General features: G+C 54.4%; 1 protein-coding gene across 2 annotated transcripts; it reads right to left on the bottom strand.

Annotated features, from left to right (window-relative positions):
• Positions 1-424: 424 nt before the first annotated feature.
• NUAK2 (NUAK family kinase 2) lies at positions 425-18869 on the bottom strand. Of its 2 annotated transcripts, XM_087856700.1 has the most exons (8): positions 18499-18869; positions 9292-9412; positions 6461-6612; positions 6045-6110; positions 3982-4101; positions 3282-3414; positions 1606-2618; positions 425-988 (listed from the first exon to the last, which is right to left on the bottom strand). In XM_087856700.1, the coding sequence occupies exons 1-8, from the start codon at positions 18742-18744 to the stop codon at positions 923-925; spliced, it is 1917 nt and encodes a 638-aa protein (XP_087712826.1). In that variant the 5' UTR covers positions 18745-18869; the 3' UTR covers positions 425-922. The 2 variants fall into 2 exon arrangements, with proteins under 2 accessions (XP_087712826.1, XP_045643488.1); XM_045787532.2 differs by having other exon boundaries at positions 425-2618.
• Between the last annotated feature and the right edge of the window lie 4666 nt (positions 18870-23535).

Below are 23535 nucleotides of genomic sequence, written 5' to 3'. Positions count from 1 at the left end.
GCGGGTGGCGTGGGGCCAGAGGGGTAGCAGCTGCCCAGCAGTGGAGGAAAGGGGATTTCTTTGGAGGGAGAGAATAAAGGCGGAGGGGGTGTCTTCAAGCTGCAGGGAATAGAGATGGTTGGGGGAGGGGTGGGAGATGAGGGAGGGTGGGGGCGGGGCTGTGTTTAAGCCAACAAACCCAGCTCTTCCTTTAGTGCTGAAGGCAAGAAGAGCAAACTGGGAACAACCGTCCGGGCTCCCCCACCTGCTTAAGCGCTGTCTCCGGGAGCCTTTGGGAGCTAAGAGCTGGGCTTCTGTGGTGGTTGTGTTTTGTTTTTGTATGAAGCAGGTGCTCCAGATCCCACCTGTGACAGCCCAGGGGGAGTGTGGGTTAAAAGGAGGCTGAAACCTCACCCCACCTACCCGAACAGAACAACAGAGGCTATTTTCCAATCACAGTTCTGGTTTTTAATGGAGTGGTTCCTTCTGGCCACAGAGGAAGGAAGAGGGACCATCAGGTAGACAGAGTCAGGGCACGGAGTGAAGGAGCCAGAGACGCCCTCCTGACAGTGCAGTTGATACCCGCCCTCCTGACAGTGGGTTGATACCCGCCCTTCCATGATCAGTAGGGAATCACTGCAAAAAGATCTCCCTGTTCACAAAACTTAGACGTCACAGTGGATTGTCCCAGAACATGGTACTCCCATTATTGAAAGCAGCTAGATTCACTTTGTAAAAAGACAGAAAGCTGAACACATAAAAATAAATAAGGGCATTCCAGGGTCCTGGAAGCCCAGGGCAATGGGTACATCCATTCTCAGTAGCAGGAGCAGCTTGGAGGCCAGAGAAGTTTAGAGTCTTCGAGGTCCAAGGTGGGGTCCAGGGGAATCCGGGCCCCGTGAGATGAAGTCCGATAGCAGCAGCCTGAGCCTCTTCAAGTCTTTCAGATCCCTAGCAGCGACTCCGGGGGGCCTGGGCCGGGTTTGAGGGACGGGAAAGGGGAGAGAACCTTTGAGGAGACAGAGGTGTTCTCTTACTGCTGAGATAAATAAGGAAGGGTACCCCCTAGGAGACCATTCCCAGGACACCCCGGGCACATGAGGGCGTGCCACATTCCAGTTCTAGCAGCAGGTGGGGATGGGACCCATAGGGCAAGGGTTTCCATCCCCCACCTTGGCAGGAAGTCACCATGCACAAAACTTGTCAGTGCAAGGAGACAGGCTCTGAGCGCGTGCTCTTTCCTGACGTCTGTGGCTCTACCCTATCATGTGAACAGGAAGGGGGCCACCTGGGCTGACCCCAGGTCTTCCCCTTCTCTCTCTCTCTCTCTACTAGCTTCTCCTCTACTGTCTTCTCAGGTCCACAGGGCTGAAGACCTGAGCCCTCCGTGTGCTTTACTTGCCCACTCCCCATCCAGCCCTTTCCGGGACTCAACTGCAAACCAGCTCAGCCTTTCTGGCTGGGGGGGGGGGGCTAGTCTTGGGAGGTGGGGGACGTGGCAGTCTCCCCTCGGGGTGCAGCCAGCTGCATTGTAGAACTTGCCCAGGGTGGGGCAGTGCCCACCCCCCCACCCCCTCAGCTGAGCTTTGAGCAGACCCCCAGTGCCTGTCGGTAGGCCTCTGTCACCTCCTGGCAGTCTGTCAGGGAAAAGCAGCTATCCCCCAGAGGGTCCTGCCGCCAGCGCCTCAGGCCCCTGCTCCCAGGGCCATCTGCGGGGGGCTCCTCAAGCCCCATGAGGTTGTCCACAGACACACAGCCCCGCAGCAGGGGCTCGGGGAGCCGCTCAGGCAAGTCCAGCTGGTCGAATGACTCAGAGGACAGGATGCTGTCCTCACTCATAGCCCCTGAGGGGCGGCTGGCCCGGACCAGGGGGTGAGGGGAGGCCAGTTCATCCAAGGAGCCGAAGGTGGTGGGGGCTGGGCGCTCCAGGGCCGTGCAGGAGAACTTGCCGTTGTGTTTGAGGATGCCTTTGCGATGCAGGGGCAGCCCTGGGGTTTGGGGGGGCTTCTGCTCCTCGGAGTCTCCGCTCACGAACACGTCCCCTGCATCCAGGAGCTCCCCAGACTCACTGGGTTCAGGAGAGGAGTAGTAGCCAGATTCCCGCTGCCGAGACTTCTTGAGGATGCCCTTCTTGGGGAGCAGGGGGGCAGCCTGTCCTGGGTCCGCAGGGCCTGGGCTGGGCTCAGGGTCTTCCCTGGCCCCTTCCAATGAGGGCGGTGCCTTCTTCTTGAGAATGCCCTTGGGTAGCTTGAGGTTGCCCCTGGCAGGGCGAAGGGAGGGGTCGTCCACCGGGTCGCCCTGGAGTGACTGGGCCATGTCGTTCTCTTTGCGGGACTTCTTCAGCGAATGCTGGCGCTCCAGGCCTGGGGCGACGCTCCCGCCTCCGGGCGTGTGCTGCTTGAAGAAGCTGCAGACCTTGGCCCCGTTCCCCAGGAGAGGGCGGGAGGACCGCCGGAGCCAGTCGGCCATGGAGGCGCGGCCAGAGTCGCTGCCAGGGTGCCCTCCATCGTGCAGAGCCTCCCGCTCCCCCACACGGGTGGCATAGCCCCAGTTGACCCACCAGTGACTGGCCACATCCTCGAGGGTGGCTCGGCGGGTGGGGTTCACCATTAATAGCCACCGGATCAGGCCACAGGCATCTGGAAGACAGAAGACGGCGGCGGGGGGGGGGGGGGGGGCTTCAGATTGGCAGCCGCGAGAATGGGCACCCTGCAGCCCCTGTCACCAGTTCACCCCAATGTGCGCTAGGACCGCACAGCCCCGTGTCAGATGCGACCAGTCCCGCCTGGGCTCCGCACATGCCACAGCCTGGCCGGCTCCCCACAGCCTCCAGCTTTCTGGGATCCACCGCCCATTTCTTCTTCCAGCCCTCGGCCCCTCAGGACCGGGATCCCTTCTTTAGCCTCGCTCTACGTTAGTGTTTCTCCCTGGAAATGAGGGGAGGGGCTGTGCTCCAGAGTAAACCAAGGTTCTCACACCCTCCTTCCTGCCTTCTCCACGGGATGTGGAAAGGCAAGGAGACTTCTCAGCATGAGCCCTAGAACAGTCGGGAACGAGGTGACTGCAGCAAAGAGGACCCCAGTTACACTATCAGAAGCACTTCCCAAGTATGAAGCAGCACGCCCATAGCGGAGAGAAGGGACGCCCCTTCCCTCTCAGACTCACAGACCCTGGAGGCAGAGACGGAGGACAGCAGGTAGGGGGTGGGCCTCTTCACCTCCCTGCCCCTGGCTGGTTCCCGCCTCAGGAATGAGGGAAGGACACATGGGGCCTGGAGGACAACACCGGCATCTCTCACTCACCGGAGGGTTTAGGCGGCTCCCGGTAGGAGCCGTGGCTGATCTGTCTCACCAGCGTCTTGTGGTCCTGCCCGTCAAAGGGCATGGTGCCGTGCACCAGGATGTATAGAAGGACACCCAGGGACCAGCTGTCCACCTAGGGAGGGGGAGAGAAAGAGAGAGAGGGTTAGCGAGGATGCCTGAATGTCACAGGCTGGAGGGCGTCCCATCACACCAGAGAAGAAAGCGGTACACGCTGGAGAACTCAGGGGGCTGGGGCATCTGAGGACCACCTCCCTCTACGACCCAGGAGCAAACAGGGTGCCGCTGAAGAGGGACTGAAGTTCAAGAGGAAAGGTGTTGTCTGTTGTCTGCCTGTAGGAGGGGCGGCCACCAACAGGAGCAGTGGTGAGGTCATCCTCTCTGGGCAGGCTGGGGTGGTGGTGAGAGAGCCCACCTCTCCAGGGAAAATGGCCGGGTGCCAGGAAAGAGAACGGGAACTAGGAAGGTGAGGGGGCACAAAACCAGACTGGGGGGTCAGCAGACTTAGGTTCTCGGCCCAGCTTTGCCGCTCCTGCTAGGACCTGGCAAGTCCTTACTTTTGTGTGACGGGTGGGGGCGGCATTTTGTGCTCTGAAGAGGGGAAGAACTGGAAAACCAGCCCACCTCGCTCAGAAAATCTAGAGTGGCGGAGGCAGGCTGCGGGTGGAGAGCAGACACTCACCTCCGGGCCCGTGTAGGGCTTCCCGTTGACGATCTCGGGCGAGGCGTACAGGGGGCTCCCGCAGAACGTCTGCAGGAACTTGCCCTGGTGGTAGAGGTTGGAGAGCCCGAAGTCCGCGATCTGCAGGAGCGGGTCAAACACAGGCAGGGGTCATGCCAAGGCCTGGATTGTTCTGCAGCTCTCAGCCCGCCCCTCTCCAGATCCCACGGAAACCCAGGCCCTCACAGGAGGAAAGGGTGCCAGTACCCCTGCCCCACGTGGCACGGATAACACCGCTCAGGCCCTGCAAGAGCGCGCCTCAAGGAGGTTGTGTCAGCGAGGAATGCCTAGGTGTGTGGAGGCTCCAGGGTGCTCCCTGTTCCCCAGGTCCCTTTGCTCATACTGGACCCCCTCCAGGGATGCACTCTCCTGCCTATAAACATCTTCCTGATCCGGCAAGCCCCACTCCCCTGAGACCTCCTTTTCCCACAAAGCCCCACAATTTCCAATGGCTGGCGGTAGTCCCTGCTCTTCAGTCTCCCTCCTCATATTACTGTGTCGGCATGTACCCCTGCTCACCTCCTTCTGTCCCCACCCCTCCTGCAGCTCTTAGCAAAGGTGTAACCCATGGATGGGACTCAACCAACATTTAGTGACTGCAGGAAGAGTCTACCGGATGTAGGCTGAGAATCGACTTCTCATGCCAACACCATGGCCCTCAGAAGCCAGCCAGCCCCATTAGTGATTACCGGGCAAGGGTTGGCCAGCCCTTCCTAGCAAAGGGTTCATCTCTGCCCATAGCTGGGCAGGAATGCAGTGGCAGGAACCTGGGGTCACCCCAGTATAGCTAAGAAGCAATGGTGAAATCAGAACAAAGATCAGGGCTGTGGTTAGAGCCCAGAAGAAGGAATCTTCTTTCAGGACTCCCTGAGCCATCTGATACCGAGGGTTTGAGAGGTCCCAAGCCCATCTTCTCACTCCCCAGAGAGACCCTTTCCCCCAACTATCCTCAGATAGAAGCAGAGGCCAATGCCCTGCTGCTCCCTGCCTCTTCACCCCCAGCAGAGCGTCATGTGTGCCCAGGGTGGGGAGGGCTGTTTTTCAAACTCTGGCTCCTTCATTTATGGTTTTATTGGCCTCTTATCAAGCAGTTACCATTTGAAGCCCATAAAGAGGCAAATGATTGGTTAGACGGGAAAGTTCGTGCCTGTCTGGTTATGCGAGCTTCCTGGCTCTGGCTCCCCTCCCCCTGCTTAGCATCAAAGAAAGCCCCACCTGCTCCGGGAATTGGCCGGGTAAGGGGAATAAACTCAGTGCCTGGGTACTTCAGGGCATGGGTTCAAGGGCCACTGAAGGGAAGGGACTGTGTGTTGGGCTCAGGAAGATTCTGAGGAGTGTCCTAGTGCAGGGTCCAAGCCCTGCAGGCACCTGCAGGGGCCAGCCCTTTTCATTTCCCCCTTCCAGCCCTGAGTTTATGCGACCAGCACCTCTCAGATCTCAGCTTAACGACTTAGGTGTGGGAATTCAGAGCTGCAGGAGGGAGAAAGCTGGTGCTGGGGTGCTTGGTCTCTGGAGGAAAGTACCAAAGGGCTACTGAATGGCAGCAGATTAGTGTGTGTGTGTGTGTGTGTGTGTGTGTGTGTGTGTGTGTGCACGCGCACGTGCCTGTGTGTACGTGCACACATGCGTGCGTGCAGGCAGGTAGGGAGAACTCAGGCCATGGCTCTCTCTCCCTGCCAGTCCCAAGCTTGCATGCAAAAGCTAATCCTAGATCTAGGCTCCTATCAGCCTGTTACGTCAAGAGCACTGGCTGGGGAATCAGCAGACCTTGGTTCTAGCCCAGATGTAACCACTCCCTTGCCATGGGACCTTGAGTAAGTCACTCCTTATCTTGAAGCCTCAGGTCTTCATCCATAAAACGAGGTACTGGAATGGATGATGTTTGAGTTCCCTACTGGTACCAACATCTAAATCTGAGCTTCTAGAATCCCCTAAGCACTTAGAGATAGACGCCTGGCGAGGAAAGAGGGCAGAAAGGCTGGGGTGAGGTAGGGAGCTGAGGGAAGCACAGAAGTGGGGCTCACCTTAATATTTCCATTGGCATCTAAGAGGATGTTCTCCAGCTTGAGATCCCGGTGGACAACCCCATTCTGAAAGGGAGGGAGGAAAGGGGGTCAGGGGGAGGTCCCCAAGAAGGACAGGAGGACACGAAGGCCTAGTCTGGAAAGTGAGGTAAACACAAAGGGGGCCAAGTTGGGGGAGCATGGGTAGGCTGGGGATTTTGTGGGAACACAGTACGACGGGTCACAGACCCTTTCACCCCTAGGAGCCACAGCCAGAGACGCCAACGTCCCCAGGCCCCAGAGTCCAGATTGAGTTTTGCCTCTGCTTCTGTCTCCCTGCGGGATCCTAGACAGGTCATGGACTCTGTCTGGCGTAAACCAGTCCCAGAGCCCCAAGGACCGCCTGTCAGAGTGGGGCCGGGCAGGGGGGCTCTCACCTGGTGGCAGTAGTGCACAGCGGAGACTATCTGTCGGAAGAAGTGGCGGGCATCCTGCTCGCTGAGCCGCTGCCGCTCGCTGATATAGTCGTACAGGTCACCCCGGCTGGCATACTCCATGACGATGACAATCTTGCTGCTGTTCTCAAACACTGGGGCACAGCAAGGTGGGGATGTCAGGCCCTTCAGAGCGCACTGCTCCCCACGGGGGGTCACACACTCCTCCCCGGACCCAAACCAGACAGGACCTTTCTGCAGGGATATCTGCCGACGGGATGGGACAGGGCCAAGTAAGGGCAGGAACAGGGCTTCGGAAGCTCCCGACATCTTCCAGGAGCCGTGAGGTGAGGCCGAGGGAACTGGCTTATCTTCCCTCTCTTTGCAAGTTCAGGGTTTTGAGTATTCTTTCTTTCTATCTATCTATCTATCTATCTATCTATCTATCTATCTATCTACCTACCTACCTAAGTGAGAGAGAGAGAGAGCAGGGGGAGGAGCAGAGGGAGAGGGACAAGCAGACTCCGTGCTGAGCACGGAGCCTGACACAGGACTCGATCCCACGCCCCTGAGATCATGACCTGAACTGAAATCAAGAGCCTGACGTTTAACTGACTGAGCTGCCCAGGCACCCCAGGTTTTGAGGGTTCTTAAAACCAGCCTGCAAATTCCCAGGAAGACAGGAACATCAATGGATGAGAATGACAAGTCATGTCCTCTGGTTCAGAATCTGGTACTTTGTGCCTTGGGATGGTGGGCACACCTTGTCCAGATACATCAGCAAGAATTCAGGTTTGGGGTTTGAATCCTGGCCCCGTCCCTTACTAATGGGGTGAGCTTGGCAAGTTATTCAACCAGTGTGCCTCCGTTTCCTCATCTGAAGAGTGGGATATAATAGTAACCTCCCAGAGCTGGGGAAGATGTCGGGAGAAGTCAGCGATAGCTCGGGGGCTGGCGGAGCAAGCTGGCATGGGGTCCGTCAGTACATGGTGCCGACTATTCCATTTATGATCAGCATCCTCGTGCATACACTTGAAAAATAATGCCCGTCATGATGTTTGCCTTAAGCATCTGAAGAGGGATAAAGGTACATGAACGTGGTTTGTAAACCACAGAGCACCGTGGAAAGCTGAGACAGAGTTCTAGCACCCTCAGCACCTTTGACCTCCTGGCAATGAGCCCATCCCAGCTCATGGGCCACTCAGGCTTTGTCCTGGCTCGAGCTGCCTGGAAAGGTAGGGGAGGACTGGTTCATCAAACTGGCTGGGTGTGCGTCCGAGCTTGTACGTCCGTGACATTGCATCTCTGTGTCAAACGAGTCCTAGGAGTCTGGCTTGCTGAGCCAGCCCCAGAGCTACTGCTGTCTAGCCTGGGAGAAGGTGCGGAGAGAGGAGGCTTCTCCCCGGGGAATCCCACATGCCAGGCGGTTGGATACATGGCCAGGAGGACTGTGCTCTTTTCCTCTCCCACATGGGCAAGTGGTCCTGATGCATGGTGGTCCCATCTCCTGGGGGGTTCCCCGGTGAGACCCTACTCCTGTGGTCCTCCAGATGTCTGCAGGGGTGCAGGCAACCTTTGTGCCATGAAACTGGAGGTCAAGAGCCAGCCAGGGTACATTCTGAAGAGCTGCTAGGTTCCTAAAACTGGAGCCCGCCCACCCCAGTCCTTCTCTCCTGAAGACTGTGGCAGGCCGGAGATGGACGGGGAGGGGGTGCCGCCTGTCACACAGCAACTGTGACACCCCTACCTCAGTTGTGGAATCTGAGGGGCAGGAGAATCTACTGAGCTTCAAGACTCAGTTCCCAGATGTAGCTTGAGGTAGGGGTGTGGGGGAGAATTCACTCTCTCTCTCTGCCCAATCACCAAGCTCAGACTGGCTTAACCAATACTCTGTCATCTACCCACTTTTCCCTGGGGGAAATACAGAAAGCTACAATTAGCCTTCTCAGCCACTTGCCTGGGCTCCTTGGGGAGCTCAGGCCACGGGGCCGTGTCAGTGGCTCTGCTCTTAGTCTTCCCATGGACAGAACCCAAGAAAGACTTTGCTCTTACTCCCCTACCAGGAGTATTCAGACAGAGGGCAAAGCCACAGGCCTCCTTCCCTCCCTCCTGCTGCTGCTGCTACTCCTGGTTTCCCATCTAATTGTTATTATGTAAAGGCTGGAAGCAGACAGGCGTGTGTGGGAGCACGCTCCCCCTCTTTCCCTCGTCACCCTCTCTTGCTCACTTTGTTGTCTGGGTCACAGGGAACAGGGCAGATGGCGTGGAAAGCCAACACTGATGTCAGAGCAAGAGGAGCCTAAGAAAGATGAGGAAAGGTGGGAGCCAGCCCCATGGAGGGAATGATTCAGAGTCTGGATCAGACTGTAGGAGGCCTGGCTCTTGGGACGGGTGAAGAATGACCTCCACGCCCCTGAGACAGGTACAGGTCTATGTGTGTCCCAGCCTCCCCCAGAATGCTAAGGATCTCACTGGGTTGGGGAGGTAGTGTTCCATTATGGAAAACCTAACAATAACAATAAAAAAGCCTACAGTCTGTTGAGTTCCTCCCATGAGCTGAATACTCAGTGACATTTCATTTGAACTTTGCAACTACCCGGGGATATAGGTGGGATTGTTCCGTTTTACATACAAGGAACTGAGGCCTACCCAGGGCCTAATTAAATTAGTTGCCCAAAGTCTTACAGCTGGGTTTCAAATCCACCCTTTGTCCAACTCCACAGCCTGTGTCTTTTTCACTTTTCGGTGTTGTCCGTTCTGACTGCTCACACACACACACGCACACACACACACACACTCACGCGCACGCAGCTTCAAATGCCCTGCCTCCATACCTTCGTGGATGGCAATGATGTGCGGATGGTTGAGTGACGACATGATCTCAATCTCTCGTCGAATGTGCATCAGGTCTTGCTCGTCTTTGATTTTGTCTTTCCGGATTGACTTGATGGCCACCTAGGAACAGAGAATGCAGGAGACTGAGGGGAAAGCTCTGGCAGGTACAGGCATTCCTAAGGATACTCTGGGAGCTCTGAGCCTGGCCGCCTGCAGGCGTGCACCAGAGAAGCCATGTCATCCAGCCCCCGGGTCGGTGACCGAGAGGCTGGAGAGCTCCTTCTCTGGGTTTGGCACAGGCCACACCGCAGGAAGTAGGGGCCAGTGACCTTATTCAGATGAACAAGGAAGGTACAACCTGCATTTGGAAGGCCAGTGCTTTATGACTTACAAAGCAAACTTACCGTACGACACCATGAGGACAAGGGTTGGCCTGGTTTTGCTCGGCACCGGATGCCTGACGCCACACACAGTGCCGGGCACACAGGAGGCGCTGAATGAGCCTCTGTCGCATTATTACTACTGCATCGGCCCTCCCAGCCACCCTGAGAGTCAGGCACAGAAAGTTTCATCGTCCTCACGGATAGGTGAGAAAACTGGCACCGGAGAGGTTAAATGACCTGCTTCAAGGTCGTACAGCGACTAACTGGCACAAACAGAAATGAACTTTGAAAACATTACGCTAAGTGAAAGAAGCCAGACATACAAGTACAGATGGACGGTTCTCCTTTTTTTCCCTGAAGATTTTATTTATTTATTTGAGAGAGAGAGAGCGCGCACGCGAGAGAGAGAGAGAGAGAAAGAGAGAGAGAGAGCATGAGAGGGAGGGAGAGGGAGCACAACCAGGGGGAGGGGCAGAGGGAGAAGCAGACTTCCCGCTGAGCAGGGAGCCCCTGGGATCATGACGTGAGCCAGGCAGAAGCTTCACTGACTGAGCCCCCCAGGGGCGCCTGTCCCATTGGCCGTATAGGAGGTAACCAGAATAGGCAAATGCATGGGACAGAAAGTAGAACAGTGATTCCCAGGGTGGGGGGTCGTGGAGGTGGGGGGGGGCTACTGTTTCACGGGTACAGAGCTTCTGTGTGGGGTGATGAAAAGATCTTGGAAATGGGTAGTGCAGCTGTTTGCATGACATTGTGAATGTACGTAAGAGGTCACCGAATTGTAGCTTTAAAATGGTTAAAATGGTAAATTATATGTTATATATATTTTTAACCACAAACAAATGATGAAAAAACCCACACCAGTCCCTTCGGTCTAGGTAAGGAATGTCCCTCTCCAAGCAACAAACAAACAACCAGACAGGGAAGTGCGAGTCCCCTGGGCTTTGCTGTCTCCTCTGCAAAGGTGAAAATACCATATAAGGATCTAGCCCGGGGAGGGGGGGCTGGTAAGCGCAGGGAGTTCAGGAAGGGTGGGGTGAGGCAACGGGAAATGAGAGACTTGCCAAGATGCCAGGCCAGTAAGCAGAAAACTTGAGGAGCCTCTGCTTTCTCTGCCTCGACCCCCTGAGCAACCATGGGGGCAGAAAGAGGAGAGTGACAAGGGCCCTTCATGTGCAGAAGACGCGGCCTGGGGGAGAGTCCGGGGACCTGAGTCATCTTCTCCTGTCCCCAGGAGCCAGACCCACCTGCTCTCAGAGCCTCGGTTGCCTTTTCTGTGCAACAACAGGCTGAGGGAAGCCGTGTGGGGTGCTTTCCCGTCTGATGCCGGGACCAGCCCTACAAGTGCAGGGGGTGGGAGGTCCCTGAGGTGCTGGGCGGGGGCCGGGTGGGGTGCCACAGGGCCGATCAGCTCCTGACCAGTCCTGTCCAAGGACAGGAATGATAAATTCAAGACTTCCTCTTCAGGGGAGGAGGACCCGTTGGGACAAAATCTGAAGGCCCAGACTGAGGGAAACTGCTCCGCATTCAACGTCCCAGGAGCGTTTGCCTCCCCTCAAGGTTCAAAAGGAGATGAAAAAAAAAAAAAGTAAGCACAGCTCCAGGGGAGGGGCCTCTAATCCACCCTTTCACAGGGCTCTGGAGGCAGACAATGGCTTCCGGCTGGCGGGGACAGCGGCCATGCAGGCCCGCGCTCCCCATCGGACAAGAATGCGGAACAGCCTTAATCCCATAAGGGGAGCTGCGCACAAAGGCCGGGCTCGGTCACCCCGGCAACGGGCCAGGGATGGCGTGCCCTCCACCCCGCTCCTCCCCCGGAGCTGCATCCTTGAAAGAGGGAGGCCCAGCTCTTGTGCCCTCCCGGAGCAGGGCAGAGAGGACAATGGCCACAGGAGGGACCTGTCACCATGGAGCCTCCTCCCAAGATGCTGGAGAGGCCCCCGCTGCAGCTGCAGGGGCCGGGGCGGGCCGGGGCTGCCCCTCAGGGCCTTTCTTCAGGGACCCAAACCACCCTGATGAGCTAAGCAGAAAAATCCTGGCTTAGAATTGGAGGGGGGGGGATGGGATCCCCCAATGAGGGAGACTCAACTTGCAGCATCAACCTCTCTCCAGACCCCTTTCTCTCCCAGAGGGGGAGCTTTCATGGATTCGTTCTTTTCTAAAATTCTTTGTTTTTAAAAATCAGACAATAGATAAAGTCCTATGAGCTCTTCAGATAAAGGGCCATAAACATTGTATGAATAGGTATTTTAAAAATCATATATAAATCACATATCTAGATAATGACACAGAAATAGTCAAGAGCTTAAGATGCACATAAGAGCAAAAACCTGGTGTATTGCCGCTGTGTCCACGCAGACCTGTACGGCAAGGAGACGAGTCATCACAGGCTTGGCGGGGGGGGTCTCACAAAGACAAGGCCCAAAAGAGATGAGGTTCCAAAAAAGAGGGTCTGAGCGGAGCTAGGAGTCCCTGGGTCAGTAGAGAGTATAGATGTTGAACCCGGGGTCCATTTCTTTCAACTCTGGAAGCCTATGATTCCAGTCAGGATTGTTAATCCTCCGTGAATGGTTCTATCTTCCTGCTAGCTCACGTTCTGGCCTCAGGGGGCTAGGTCAAGGGCCCTCGCCCGCCCCGACATCCTCCCCACCTCAGGTTATCCACACTAGGTCCCAGGAAACCACAGCTGGCTGGCACTTCCTATGAAGGAAACAAGTTATGTCATCAGGCCTCCACTAGTCTCCAAGCAGACATACAAGAACGATGTCTCACTGCCCTGGGGGGGCTGGGCCCCTGCTCCCCCACCTATTCCTGCCCCACAGGACAGGCCCCTCGCCATCTGCCGGCTAGTCTGTCATAGTAAAGGAGATACAGAAACAGCTCGGGCCCAGAAGGCGCTCAGCCTACAGAAAGCATTCAACGACTGTTTGCTGGTCAGCACAAACCACAAGTAAGTAGTTATTGCTAAGTTGCTGGGCTGGCCCCTGACTGATAGGATGGACACCCAGATAAGATTTTCGGCCCTTCTTCCGAGGTATGGGTGGAGAGCCAACCTCAGTTACAGGACTAATTTGAAGGACCTTTGTTCTCATACGCTAGTTAGTGAAGCGACCATCCTCCAGAATTAAAATATACTCACTAGAGCCAAGGAGGAGAACAATTGCTGAATGGATCTCCCAGAGGTAGGAGGGCCACCTGCCTGGAGACAATCCTGGTTCATTCTGATAGAATTATTAACAGAGCCCTTTTTAGGGCGCCTGAGTGGCTCAGTTGGTTAAGTGTCCAACTCTTAATTTTGGCTCAGGTCATGATCTCCAGGTTGTGAGATCGAGCCCCGCCTCGGGCTCTGTGCTCACCAGAGATTCTGCCTGAGATTCTCTCTCCCTCTCCCTCTGCCCCTCCCCCTACTCTTGCACTCTCTCGCTCTCTTTATCTCCAAATAAATAAAATCTTTAAAAAAAATAGGAAAGCTCACCCTAATTAAAAAAAAAAAATAGAACGCCTTTTACTCTCCAAAGTAAAAGCACCCGAGTTTAGGTGATATGTTATATGGCCACCCTACTCAGTGGGGCAGGACCCCCAGGCACAATAATTATGTGATAATAGAAGTGTGAATGCCAGGTCAATGGAGTGGGGGTCAAGAGTCTAGGTATCTGATTCTTATTTGTCTCTATGGAGCCATGCAACTCAAGACAAGCCACTTAAATAATCTGGTTAACTGGTGTGGCTAGTTTTAAAGTCCTCATCTGAAAAATGAAAGGGCATTTATTCTTCAAATATCCGCTGAACACCTACTGTGTGCCCGGTGCTATACTAGGTGTTGGAGATTTAGACAGAAAACGAATAGTCCCTGCACCAAGGCCCTCAGTCCAGGGGGAGGAATGGCAATGAAATCTACCGTGATGAACAGGACAGTTGCAGTCCCTGCCTGCCCAGGGGCTCCAGGACTGCTGATGAGAGTTTTCTTGGCCTGGGGGGAGCAGAGAAAACCACCTCTGGGAGAAAACTTCATCATAGGTCTTGAAGGATGAAGTGGGGTTTGCCAAGCCAAAGGGGGTAGGCTGGGGAGGGGCATATAGGCAGAGAGAAAGGTTTGTACAAAGGCCAAAAAGAAAGGAACCATTCATGAATTTGTACATCAGGACTTCTAAGCTCCCTTCCAAACTCTAGCATTTTCTGCTGAGCTTCTTCAGAAGTGGGTCACTGACTACTCTGCCAGGAAGGGACTGGCCAAGGATGGTTGGAATGGGCTTGTTCGGAGGCCCTGTGCTATGTCCGTGTAAATCTGCCTGGGCAAAAGTCCTATAGACACTGGCCCATTTTGCAAAGACAGCAGGACTAATGCCCCATCTCCTTTTGCAAATGGCAAACACTGAAATCCAGAAAGGTACACTGACTTCCAAGGTTCCCTGACGCACCAAGGCAGAACCAAGATGGTAGGGTGTGGCCTGCAGAAGCTGCCATCTCAGAAGACAAAAGTTCTTTGCAGGGGCCTTGCCCTGCCTTGGGCTCCCTGCCTCCCACTCTTGGAGAAGGGAGGACTTCACCCCCTGCCTTGGGCCAGGCTATGCAGTACCACCAGGCACCCCGTTCCACTTAGAGATCTGCAAACACACCTGGGAAATGAGTGTTGGGGCTCAATTGGTTAGATGCTTCCTCCCCTGCAGGAACTCAGATCAGGAATAATCTGGATTCCGGAGAGGATGGCAGAAAGGTCTTAGAAAAAGGCGATCTAGCAGCGCTGGTTTCAGGTGCCCGGAGACAGGGTGCAAGCTGGGCATCTCCGGTCACAGCCATCTCCACGAGTTGGAGCCAAGATCCTTGACTCCTCTCTGGCCTTTCACGGAGCAGCTGCCATCTGGGAGGTGGGGCAAGGAGCTGGAGGATGACCCATTTAGATAACGGAGGAGAGGTTTGGCTGGCCCGGGCTAGCCTGGGCAGAGTGGGAATGGGTCTGGGGGTGGCTCACCATCCCACCAAGCCTGCCAGAGACCCAGGCAGGGAGCAGGAATGGGCTCCGGGAATGAGGGGAGCCTTAGCTACCTCCCCTAAACCCCGTGTTGTGCCCGCCCTCTCCTCGCCACCCTCCTGCCCGCTCCGCCAGGTTGCCGGGCAAGGCGCTTCCCTGCCCAGCCCTCTTGTGTGGTTTGGCCACAGCCCAAGGACAAGAGTCGCCTGCAGCCGGAGCCTCCCTCCCGGCTGCTGAGCAGGCAGGTGTAGTCGGGGCTGGGAGGGCAGCGTCACGCAGAAGAGGCCTTTGGCGGCTGGCCAGGCAGAGCCCTTCTCTGGAGCAGGGGCCGAAGGAGAGACTAGGACTTTGAACAAAGCAAAGAGCAAAGTGGTTTGCATTAGGGAACCACAGCACAACCCTGTCTCTTGCTCAGGGCAGCACAGAGCCAGGATGGGGTACCCCAGGAGAGGGGTGGGCCGAGAGTCAAAGCCAGCCTTGCTGGGATAATAACACGGTGTGTGTCGGCTCCTGTGCTGAGCCCTTTACCAACACGATCGTATGTCATCCTCTCAGAACCCCACGAGGTAGGAATTATTCTAAGGCCCACCCTCTGGTCCGATTCCTTCGCTGAGAGGAGGAAACGGAGATGCACAGAGGTCACAGAGCTGGAAACCCATGGTCTGACTCTGAGCTACACAGCCTTCCTGACGAGGTCAGAACCAGGAATGTCATGTAGTTCACTCATCCAGAATCCCTCAACATCGTCAGCACGTGTGGGGGTGGGAGTTTGTTCCCAGTGACTCTTCCCACCCTCAGCACTGCCTGGAGCCCTGGGAAAGGCGGCTTGTGCTCACTGTTGGAATGACAAAGCACACGCAGGCAAGCCCAGGCTTAGCTCAAGACCAACTCCCCGTCCAAGACTCAGTATTGGTCACCCATGGCCTGGGGTGGTCAAGTCAGGAGCCTGCGTTTCAGACATGCCACTAACCAGCCACACGACAAGTCCCATCCTCTCTCCGGGCATCAGTTTCCCCATCTGTCAATGAAGGGATCAGACCATCTCGGTCACTTTCCAATGTTTTGACATCCCATGCAGCAGTCCAACAACTACAAGCCACAGAAGCATCCCTGTCCCAGATCACTATGCACTGGACTCCCCTTGCAGAGAAGACAGCCATGCAGATCATCCCAAAGGCTTTGGTGGATTCTACCATTCCAGGGACCCCAGCAGGTGTTTTTCTTTTGGGGGGAGGGGCAGTCAGGGGAGCTGGGAGAGTCACAGGAGGAAATGTCATTTGGACACCAGGAATGTCCTCGGAGAGGAGAAGATCCAGACCAAATATTTGTTTGTCCTTTGATGCCCTCCTGGAGTAGCCATTAGTCCTGCCCACTCGCCCCTCCCTTCGGACAGTCCCATCTGGCCCCTGATAATCTCATCTGGGCAGGCTGGGAAAGGGAAATATGCAGGAAAGGTAGAGAGAATATTGGGATGGGAGTCACCCGCCAGGCTTTCCTCTGAATCTAGCCCCCCACCAACAACCTCCGTTCATTTTGAGGGATGTCATGGACCATTCTCATGTCCCTCTCCCTCACAGAAGATCCGGAGGCACCAGGTCAGCCTCTCTTAAGGGAGGACAGTGAAGAGGCAGGAGTGGGGGTGGGGTGAGGAAGAGGAGTCCTCTCCAGAACGGAGAAACCATTAGCCCCGCAGGCAGCTCCTCTCCAAGCAGGACAGAGACCCTGCGCAAATTTCCAGCAGAAATACAGAGTGGTCTGTGGATCAGGGTGGCCCCGTGCCTACTGACCTTAGCTCCCTGCACACAGAGAGAGGCAGAAGGCCGGGGAGTACCTTCTGAATTCTCTCTTTTCTGATGTAATAAGAGCTGGAATCCCTGCCTACAGCCACTGAGGTTTGAAAACCGAAAGCTGGTTTATCTCATTCCAGAATCAATGATATCTCTCTCTCTCTCTCTCTTTCTCTCTTTCTCTCTCTCTCTCTCTCTCTCTCTCTCTCTCACACACACACACACACACACACACACACACACACACAGTGATCCAGGTCGAGAGTCTGATGGGATCTCAACTTCAATCTCAGTTTCCCAGTTTCTGGGCCACCCCAGTCCCCCAACCCAGTCTGTCCTCCAACAAGAGGCACATGGTGTTTTGCAGCTAAGCCCCTGACAAAGCCTGAGCCCAGGGGTCTCAAGCCTAGAGCCTCACTGGGCCCTCACACTTTAGAGAAAGAAAAAGAAAGGAAAGCCAGGAAGTACATGATTGCCCAATAGCTGTAACCTGGCAGCAGGCAACCGGGGACTGTGCCAGGCCTTAGCAGGAAAAACATACTCGCCCCTATTGATGAGGCCATAATCCACACCCTTTCTCCAGCATCCACTCTCCTTCACCAATGAAATGACTTCTTGAATTTCAAACCAGTTACTGACTGAAAGCAAACAATCTGGGGAGGCGACGGCTCCCGCAGTCCATAGGGTAAAAACCATGGATACGCACAAATACACTGGTCTCATAACCAGCACCTGATGGAATTTTACAAAACAGTCCCTTGACCACCTGCCCTAAAAAGCTTGATAGAATACAGTTTATCGGGAGGCGCCTGGGTGGCACAGTCAGTGAAGCGTCTGCCTTTGGCTCAGGTCACGATCCCAGGGCCCTGGGATCGAGACCCGCATCAGGCTCCCAGCTTCTCCTTCTCCCTCTCCGCCTGCTTGTGCTCTCCCACTCTCTGTCAAATAAATAAATACAATTTTTAAAAAATGCAGGCTATCTGGCCCCATCCTAGACCTTCGGAATAAAATCGTCTGGATATGGAACGAGAGAATAAGTATTTCAAAAGAAGCCCCCCAGGTGATTCCTATGCACATGAAACACATGTTTGTTAACTGACTTTTGGCAAACTTGCTACCCTTCCAGGATTTGCCTTTCCAGATATAAATATCGGTTCTCACTGCAGCTTCTGTGTATCAGGATCAATTTAAATTCACATTTGTAGCTCATTCAATCCTCACAGCAGCTTGGGAGGGAGGCTGTGGGTTTCCTTGTTTTGTTTTGTTTTCAGTTTTGCAGAAGGGGAAACTGAGTATAGAGATAAAATAAATTGCTCAAGGTCTCACAGATTATCACTACTATCACTACTACTACCTACATCCCCCTCCCCACATTAACTGGACATTTTTCTGAAAAGGCCCAAACCCAAAGGTATCTTGGGACACAGTAGACATTGCACCAGAGCCTGGTTTCACATTTCCCAGAATAAAAAATCCATCCTAATGAAACTTGGAGTCAGTTTTAGAACTGGGAAGGACCTAAGCCCATCTCCACCCCACCCCAGTGCAGACCCCCAGAGTAGGCTGGGCTGCCAGATTGTAAGAACCAAGTTGAGGAACTGGACCTCACATATTCATCCGAGCACACACTCATTCACTAAATTCATACTAAGATCAGGCACCTTCTAGCTCCTCTTCGTGTTACACTCTTTTGGATACTATGCTCCAAGCAAAACTCAACGTTTAAGGCTCATCTTCTGTAGGCAAGGGAGTCTTCTCATCTCAAGAGAGGACACTATGCATCTTCTATGCACCCTGGACCAGCCATCGGCTTCACTAACCGGGCCGTCATCATATGCGGGCTAGTGTTGGGGTTCTCAGGTCCAATGCACGCCTCACCCCCGGTTGGCACCACACACACACACACATACACACGCACACGCACACGCACGCGCGCGCGCGCGCGCAAAGACTGAAGGTTGGCCACTCCATCGAAGAGGGCTCTAGCCCCCGGCCCAGCCAGCATCCCTCACCGTCGGCGGCCAAGCCCCGCGCCCGGCCAGCGCCGCGGGAGGGAGTCGCACTTACCAAGCGCCCCGAGCTCTCCCGCGCCTTCTTCACCTTCCCGTAGGTGCCCTTGCCCAGGGTCTCGAGGAACTCGTAGCGGTGGCGCAGGTTGTGCTTGTGGTGGTGCCGCTTCACCGCCTGCTTCTTCATCTGGGGCTTGGGCGACTTGATGAGCCCGTCGGTCAGGGGCCGGGCGAGCTCGGCGGTCAGGGCGGGGGCGGTAGAGGGAGCCGGGCCGGGGCGCCGGGGGAAAGCCAACGGCTCCATGGCGGGCAGGAGGCGAGCGAGGGTGGAGGGGAAGCCGGCTGCGCGGGGACAGCTAGAGCCCGGGGTACAAGACCCGCACCCGGGGCGGGGAACCCGCAGCCGCACAACAGCGCGCGGCAAGTAGCCGCGTTCCAAGTTGTTATAAACGCTCCGAGCCAGAGGACCTGGCCACGCCCCCGCCCCGCGCCCATTGGTCTGCTCGCCGGCCGTACGAAACCAGGGCCGTCCTCATTGGCTCGCCCGGGCCTTCGGCCCCGACTCCTCCCCTGGCCGAGTCTGGCAAAGGTGTCAAAGGAGCCCCGCCCACTGGGCCCCAAAGGGACAGGCTTCGGGGAATAGGAGACACCAGAGGAGGCTCCTTGGCTGGTTGGTGCTACTGGGGTCTGGAGCCTTTGAGAGGCCCTGGAACTGCTCTTGCCTCTGAGTGGCACTCTGTCCTGGTTAGAGCCACCTGTTGTCCTTTTGTACTGTGTTCTCTGTTATCGAGGGGCGATCTGACAGTACTAGAGGTCACCGAAGTATCATTTCTCCATCCTGACTAATTTGCAACTCTCAAACCAAAACCTATGAAGTCACTTGACCACTTCTTTCAGACCATAAAGGGGAAAGGAAGAATGGAGTGGGATGGAGGCAGACTCCAACGAAGTGGGAGGGCTGGTGGAGAGCTGTTTCAGGGCTCTGAGTTCACCTGTCTACGGTTAGATCAAACTTAACTGGATCCCAGATCTGGAAAGTTCTTACCTCTTCGTCAAAGAAGGCTTCTAGGGTTAAGTGGCTCCCTCAAGATGTAGTGGAATTTATGAAATGTTGGAAGGAGGTGGAGCAAGGCAAAGGGAAACACCCATTCATTAAAAAATGCATTACACTCCTATTATTTAACTTGTGTTCCCTAAATCTGTATATAGCTGCCCACTCAGTTTTCCTTTCTGTGATTTTGGAGCCAGGAGGACTGGTGGTGGGTCATGAGATTTGGCTTGGTATTTAAGGCATGGAGCACTAGGTCTAAAATCCCCATTCTAAGTGTCATTTAGAATGAAATGAGAATATCCATAGGCTCGCCTCCTTCCTCCAAATGTGAAGTGTAGTAGGGAGAAAGAGACATTTCCCCATGAGTCTTCATACTAACCCAACTTTTTGAAGTGGGTCTTACTTTGCCAAAGGTCATACAGCCATACAGAGAAACTGGCAGAGCTGGGATTCAGATACACCCCCCCCCACACACACACACCCAAAAGGAGAATTGTATCTCCAGCTGTGTATTCAGGGCATGCTGAAGATCAAGAAGGACTACATCCCCAGTGACTGGATTTTGTGTTTAGTGTCTGCCTACTTTCCTACTTCCACTGATCCTTTGATCCTTTCTAGTGTGAGTTAGGGTTGGAGAATTCTTCCTTTGTAGCTGGAGAAGATCCACTTAGGTAGGAAAACAACCTCCCTTCCCCAAATCTGGATGGTTGCAGGAGTAGCCGACTTGCTATTCTTCCCTCTACAGCCTCCCTTCTTGCTCTGAGTCATCTGCCAAAATAGAATGAGGCCCAGGTAACAGTCCCCCTGACCTGCTGGTTTCTTTCTCCCCTGAGATCTGCATTCATCCTGGGGGCCCAGCTAGCGGGGGCCATCCAGATGGATTAGGATTCATAAGAGGAAGCATGGGTAATATTAGAGCAAGCACAGGGCCCTGAGCTCTAGTCCTGCTGACACCAACCAGTTCTGTGGCCTTTTACCAATCACTTACTCATTCTATAAATACTGGCGCCCACTATGTGCTGGGCCTATGGCTATACATGGTCTCTGCCCTCAGAGATTTCTCAGTCTTGTGAGAAATAAACAAGCAAATCCTCGACAGAGGCAGATGTGCTCAAGATGGGAGAACAGAATGCCCTTGGGGTGTATAACAGGAGGGAGCCCTTAGCTTGAATAGGAGGAAGTCGGTCAGGGGCAGCTTGCAGCAGGAAGGACGAAAGACGGGAGACAATTAGCCAGATGAATCAACACCTCCTCATAAATAAGATGAAAGAATTCTACACATGAGCCTAAGATTCCCTTTCAGGCTTAATCTAGACTCCTATAAATTCTGCCAGATATCCCCAATACTGCCAGCGCACCGCTAGGCACGAAAAAAGGTGCGCCGTAGATGCTTATGGACCAAAGAAACGTATATGTGATAGAATTCAGACACTAAAGCGGAAGTGTCTCCAGACGATTGATTTCCCTCCATCGCCACCTGAACTGGCCCTGGCTGGGCGGGGAGGGGGGGGGGGTGTCGATCCCTGCGCCTCCTGGGCCTTCCCCACCCCACTTCAGCTTCCTTTGACCAGAAAGTGAATCCTCATTTAGGGGGCAAGCCATGTACGATCAAAGAAGCCAGAGAAAAGAAATCTGTCCTGTTCCAGCCAGGTGCGCTCTGGTGGCCCCCGAGGGACTACGAGACAGTAGTGATGAGTGGACCAGGCTGCTGTCTGTCCACAGAGACAGGCAGAGGAGGCAGACGTAGACTCAGAGCCAAAACAGCTTGTGACTCGGAAGTGCAGTTCACTGCTGAAACTCAACTCTCGAATTCCTTGAAGGAAGACCTGCTCTCTTGCAACAGAGTGAGAATTCCCTAACAGGGAATCTGATTATATCTGGGGCCTCGCTGCCGCAGATTTTAGGACATTCCTGGGTCATGTGCTCGGATGTGGCTGGAAAGCTGGGCTGAGCTAGGCCATGTTAATCCTGCCTGCCCCATCATCCCCTCCTGGGAAGGGGAAGCCTGGCCCCCCAACCCCATGTCCCATCACGGATCGCTGTGTGAAGGGCTCTGGGGATAACCATTCTTTGGGTCACGTCAGGCAAGCAATGAGAAATAAGCATCTGTCCCAGTCCCTATACACTTCATAACCTGTGTGCATGTGTGTCTGTGTGGGTCTAGACTAGTAAAAACAGATGTTAATGTGGCTCAGAGTAAGGACTGCTGTGGGGCATGGAGTGCAGGGTGCTGGTTGGACGGCAGGTAAGGGACACCAAAACCATATTTTGGGGGGTGACGGGTAAAGCATTTCTTCTGAAAAATAAATATATCTAAGATAAGCCTTGAGGGGTGACCAAGAATTAGCTCTGGGCTCTCAGGAAGTATACAATTTAGTAAAGGAAATGAGATAAATACACAATTTATCATATAACCCGAGGCAGAAAGTAGGCAGGCCCTCAAGAGAAGTATAAGGTGTCATGGGAGCCTGAAAGGAAGGATCCTATTCTGACTCAGGGGCTTGACAGAGGACTTTAAAGGGAGAAGTGTGGGGAAAGGCCTTCAGGGATGGGGTGGAGGTGGGTGAGGGGAGGCGATGCTGAGTGTGTGTGGGTGGGGGGGAAGCAGGCAAGAGAGTAGAGAAGAGCCAGCCAAGCACTCTCTGGATCTGATGAACTTTAGGCGGGCTCCCAGGCCCTAGAGCACCTCCTCCCTGCGATTTACCTCAGTATTGATGCCTGAGCCCATCTTTCCTTTTCTTTGAGGAAAGGGCTGCTACAGGCTGGTGGGCCCTTCCAGCCTAAGACCCCCAACCATTATATTCCCTTTCCCTGGAGCTCTGAGGACGGGTTACAGCTCTCAGTCACCCCCAGGTGGTGGACAGTATGGCCTTGAAGGTGCTGCCCCTCCCCTCTCAGGTGCTGGTGAAACTGTCTGGATAGGAACTGATGAGTTAGAGGTGGCCCTCCAAGATCAGAAGGTGGAAGTACAAGGAGAGTGTTGTAAACTCTGGAAGTGGCTGGCAAGTTAGGATGCCTGACTCAATGCTGCTCCCTACTGGCCAACTCAAGCCTAGCATGCTATACGGGATGCCCAAAGCTGTCACTGCAAGCTTTGGTCGGCTTAGGTAATCGTAATCATTCCTTCAATGAGCCAATCACTCCATTCGTTTGTTAGTTCGTCATTCATTCATTCATTCATTCATTCATTCATTCATTCATTCATTCATTCATTCACTCAACAAATATGTACTGAGCAATGACAATAATAGATATAATAGCATCTAACATTTATTGAGCCAGCCCTGGTTCTGTCTTAGGTACAATGTTCTGTCCAAGACCACCCAGCCTTGACCGGGAGTAACAGAGCTGAGAAGTTAACCCTGTGGGTCCAGCATCGCAGCTGGAGCTCCTAAGGATGGTATTGCTTTGTGGCGCCCGCATGGGCTCTGGAAATACAAGCTGGAACTAATGAGCTGCTTACAATCTAAATTCTGTAAGCCTTACCAGGAATTTGGGGGAATCGTGTATAGCAAACACCGAAAGCAGTCCCCAGGCTCTCGATTACAACAGGAAACTGAATCTTATTCACAGATTAGGCCTGGGAGGGACATGACCCTAGCTCTTCTCCCCAAACCAGAAAGCTTGCCTGTCTCCTGCCTGGAGCGGCAGGGAGAGCTCATGCAGCGGAAGAGTCAGGGGTCCCGGGGGCCAGCTCCTGTTTTAACCACCAATGCAGCCACTTGGGTCATGGCCAAGGACTTTCTCTCTTGGGAAAGTTTCCTCGTCTTTAAAAAGAGATTTGGATAAACCTACTCTGAGTTTCATTTCAACTCTGCTGGGACTCCTCTGCTATATGTAAGAAAGGATGAATTAGAAATCTCCATCACTCCCCTTCTTTTGCCCACCTGGTAAGTGATTTCATCACTACAAGACATTCAGGGGCTCCATTCCCTTTCCCAGCCCCAGACTGGAATGATGTTTTGGCTCAGGAATCTGAACCCAGGCTCTAGGTTCTACTCTGCCCCGCCACTAACTGGCCATGACGCTCTCACATCTCTTGGC

Source organism: Ursus americanus, chromosome 2 (assembly GCF_024610735.1).
Source record: "Ursus americanus isolate L20-20 chromosome 2, mUrsAme1.1.p, whole genome shotgun sequence".
Classification (NCBI taxonomy): Eukaryota; Metazoa; Chordata; class Mammalia; order Carnivora; family Ursidae; genus Ursus; species Ursus americanus.
The sequence above is the reverse complement of the archived record's forward strand: the minus strand, read 5'-3'. Positions and strand labels throughout refer to the sequence as shown.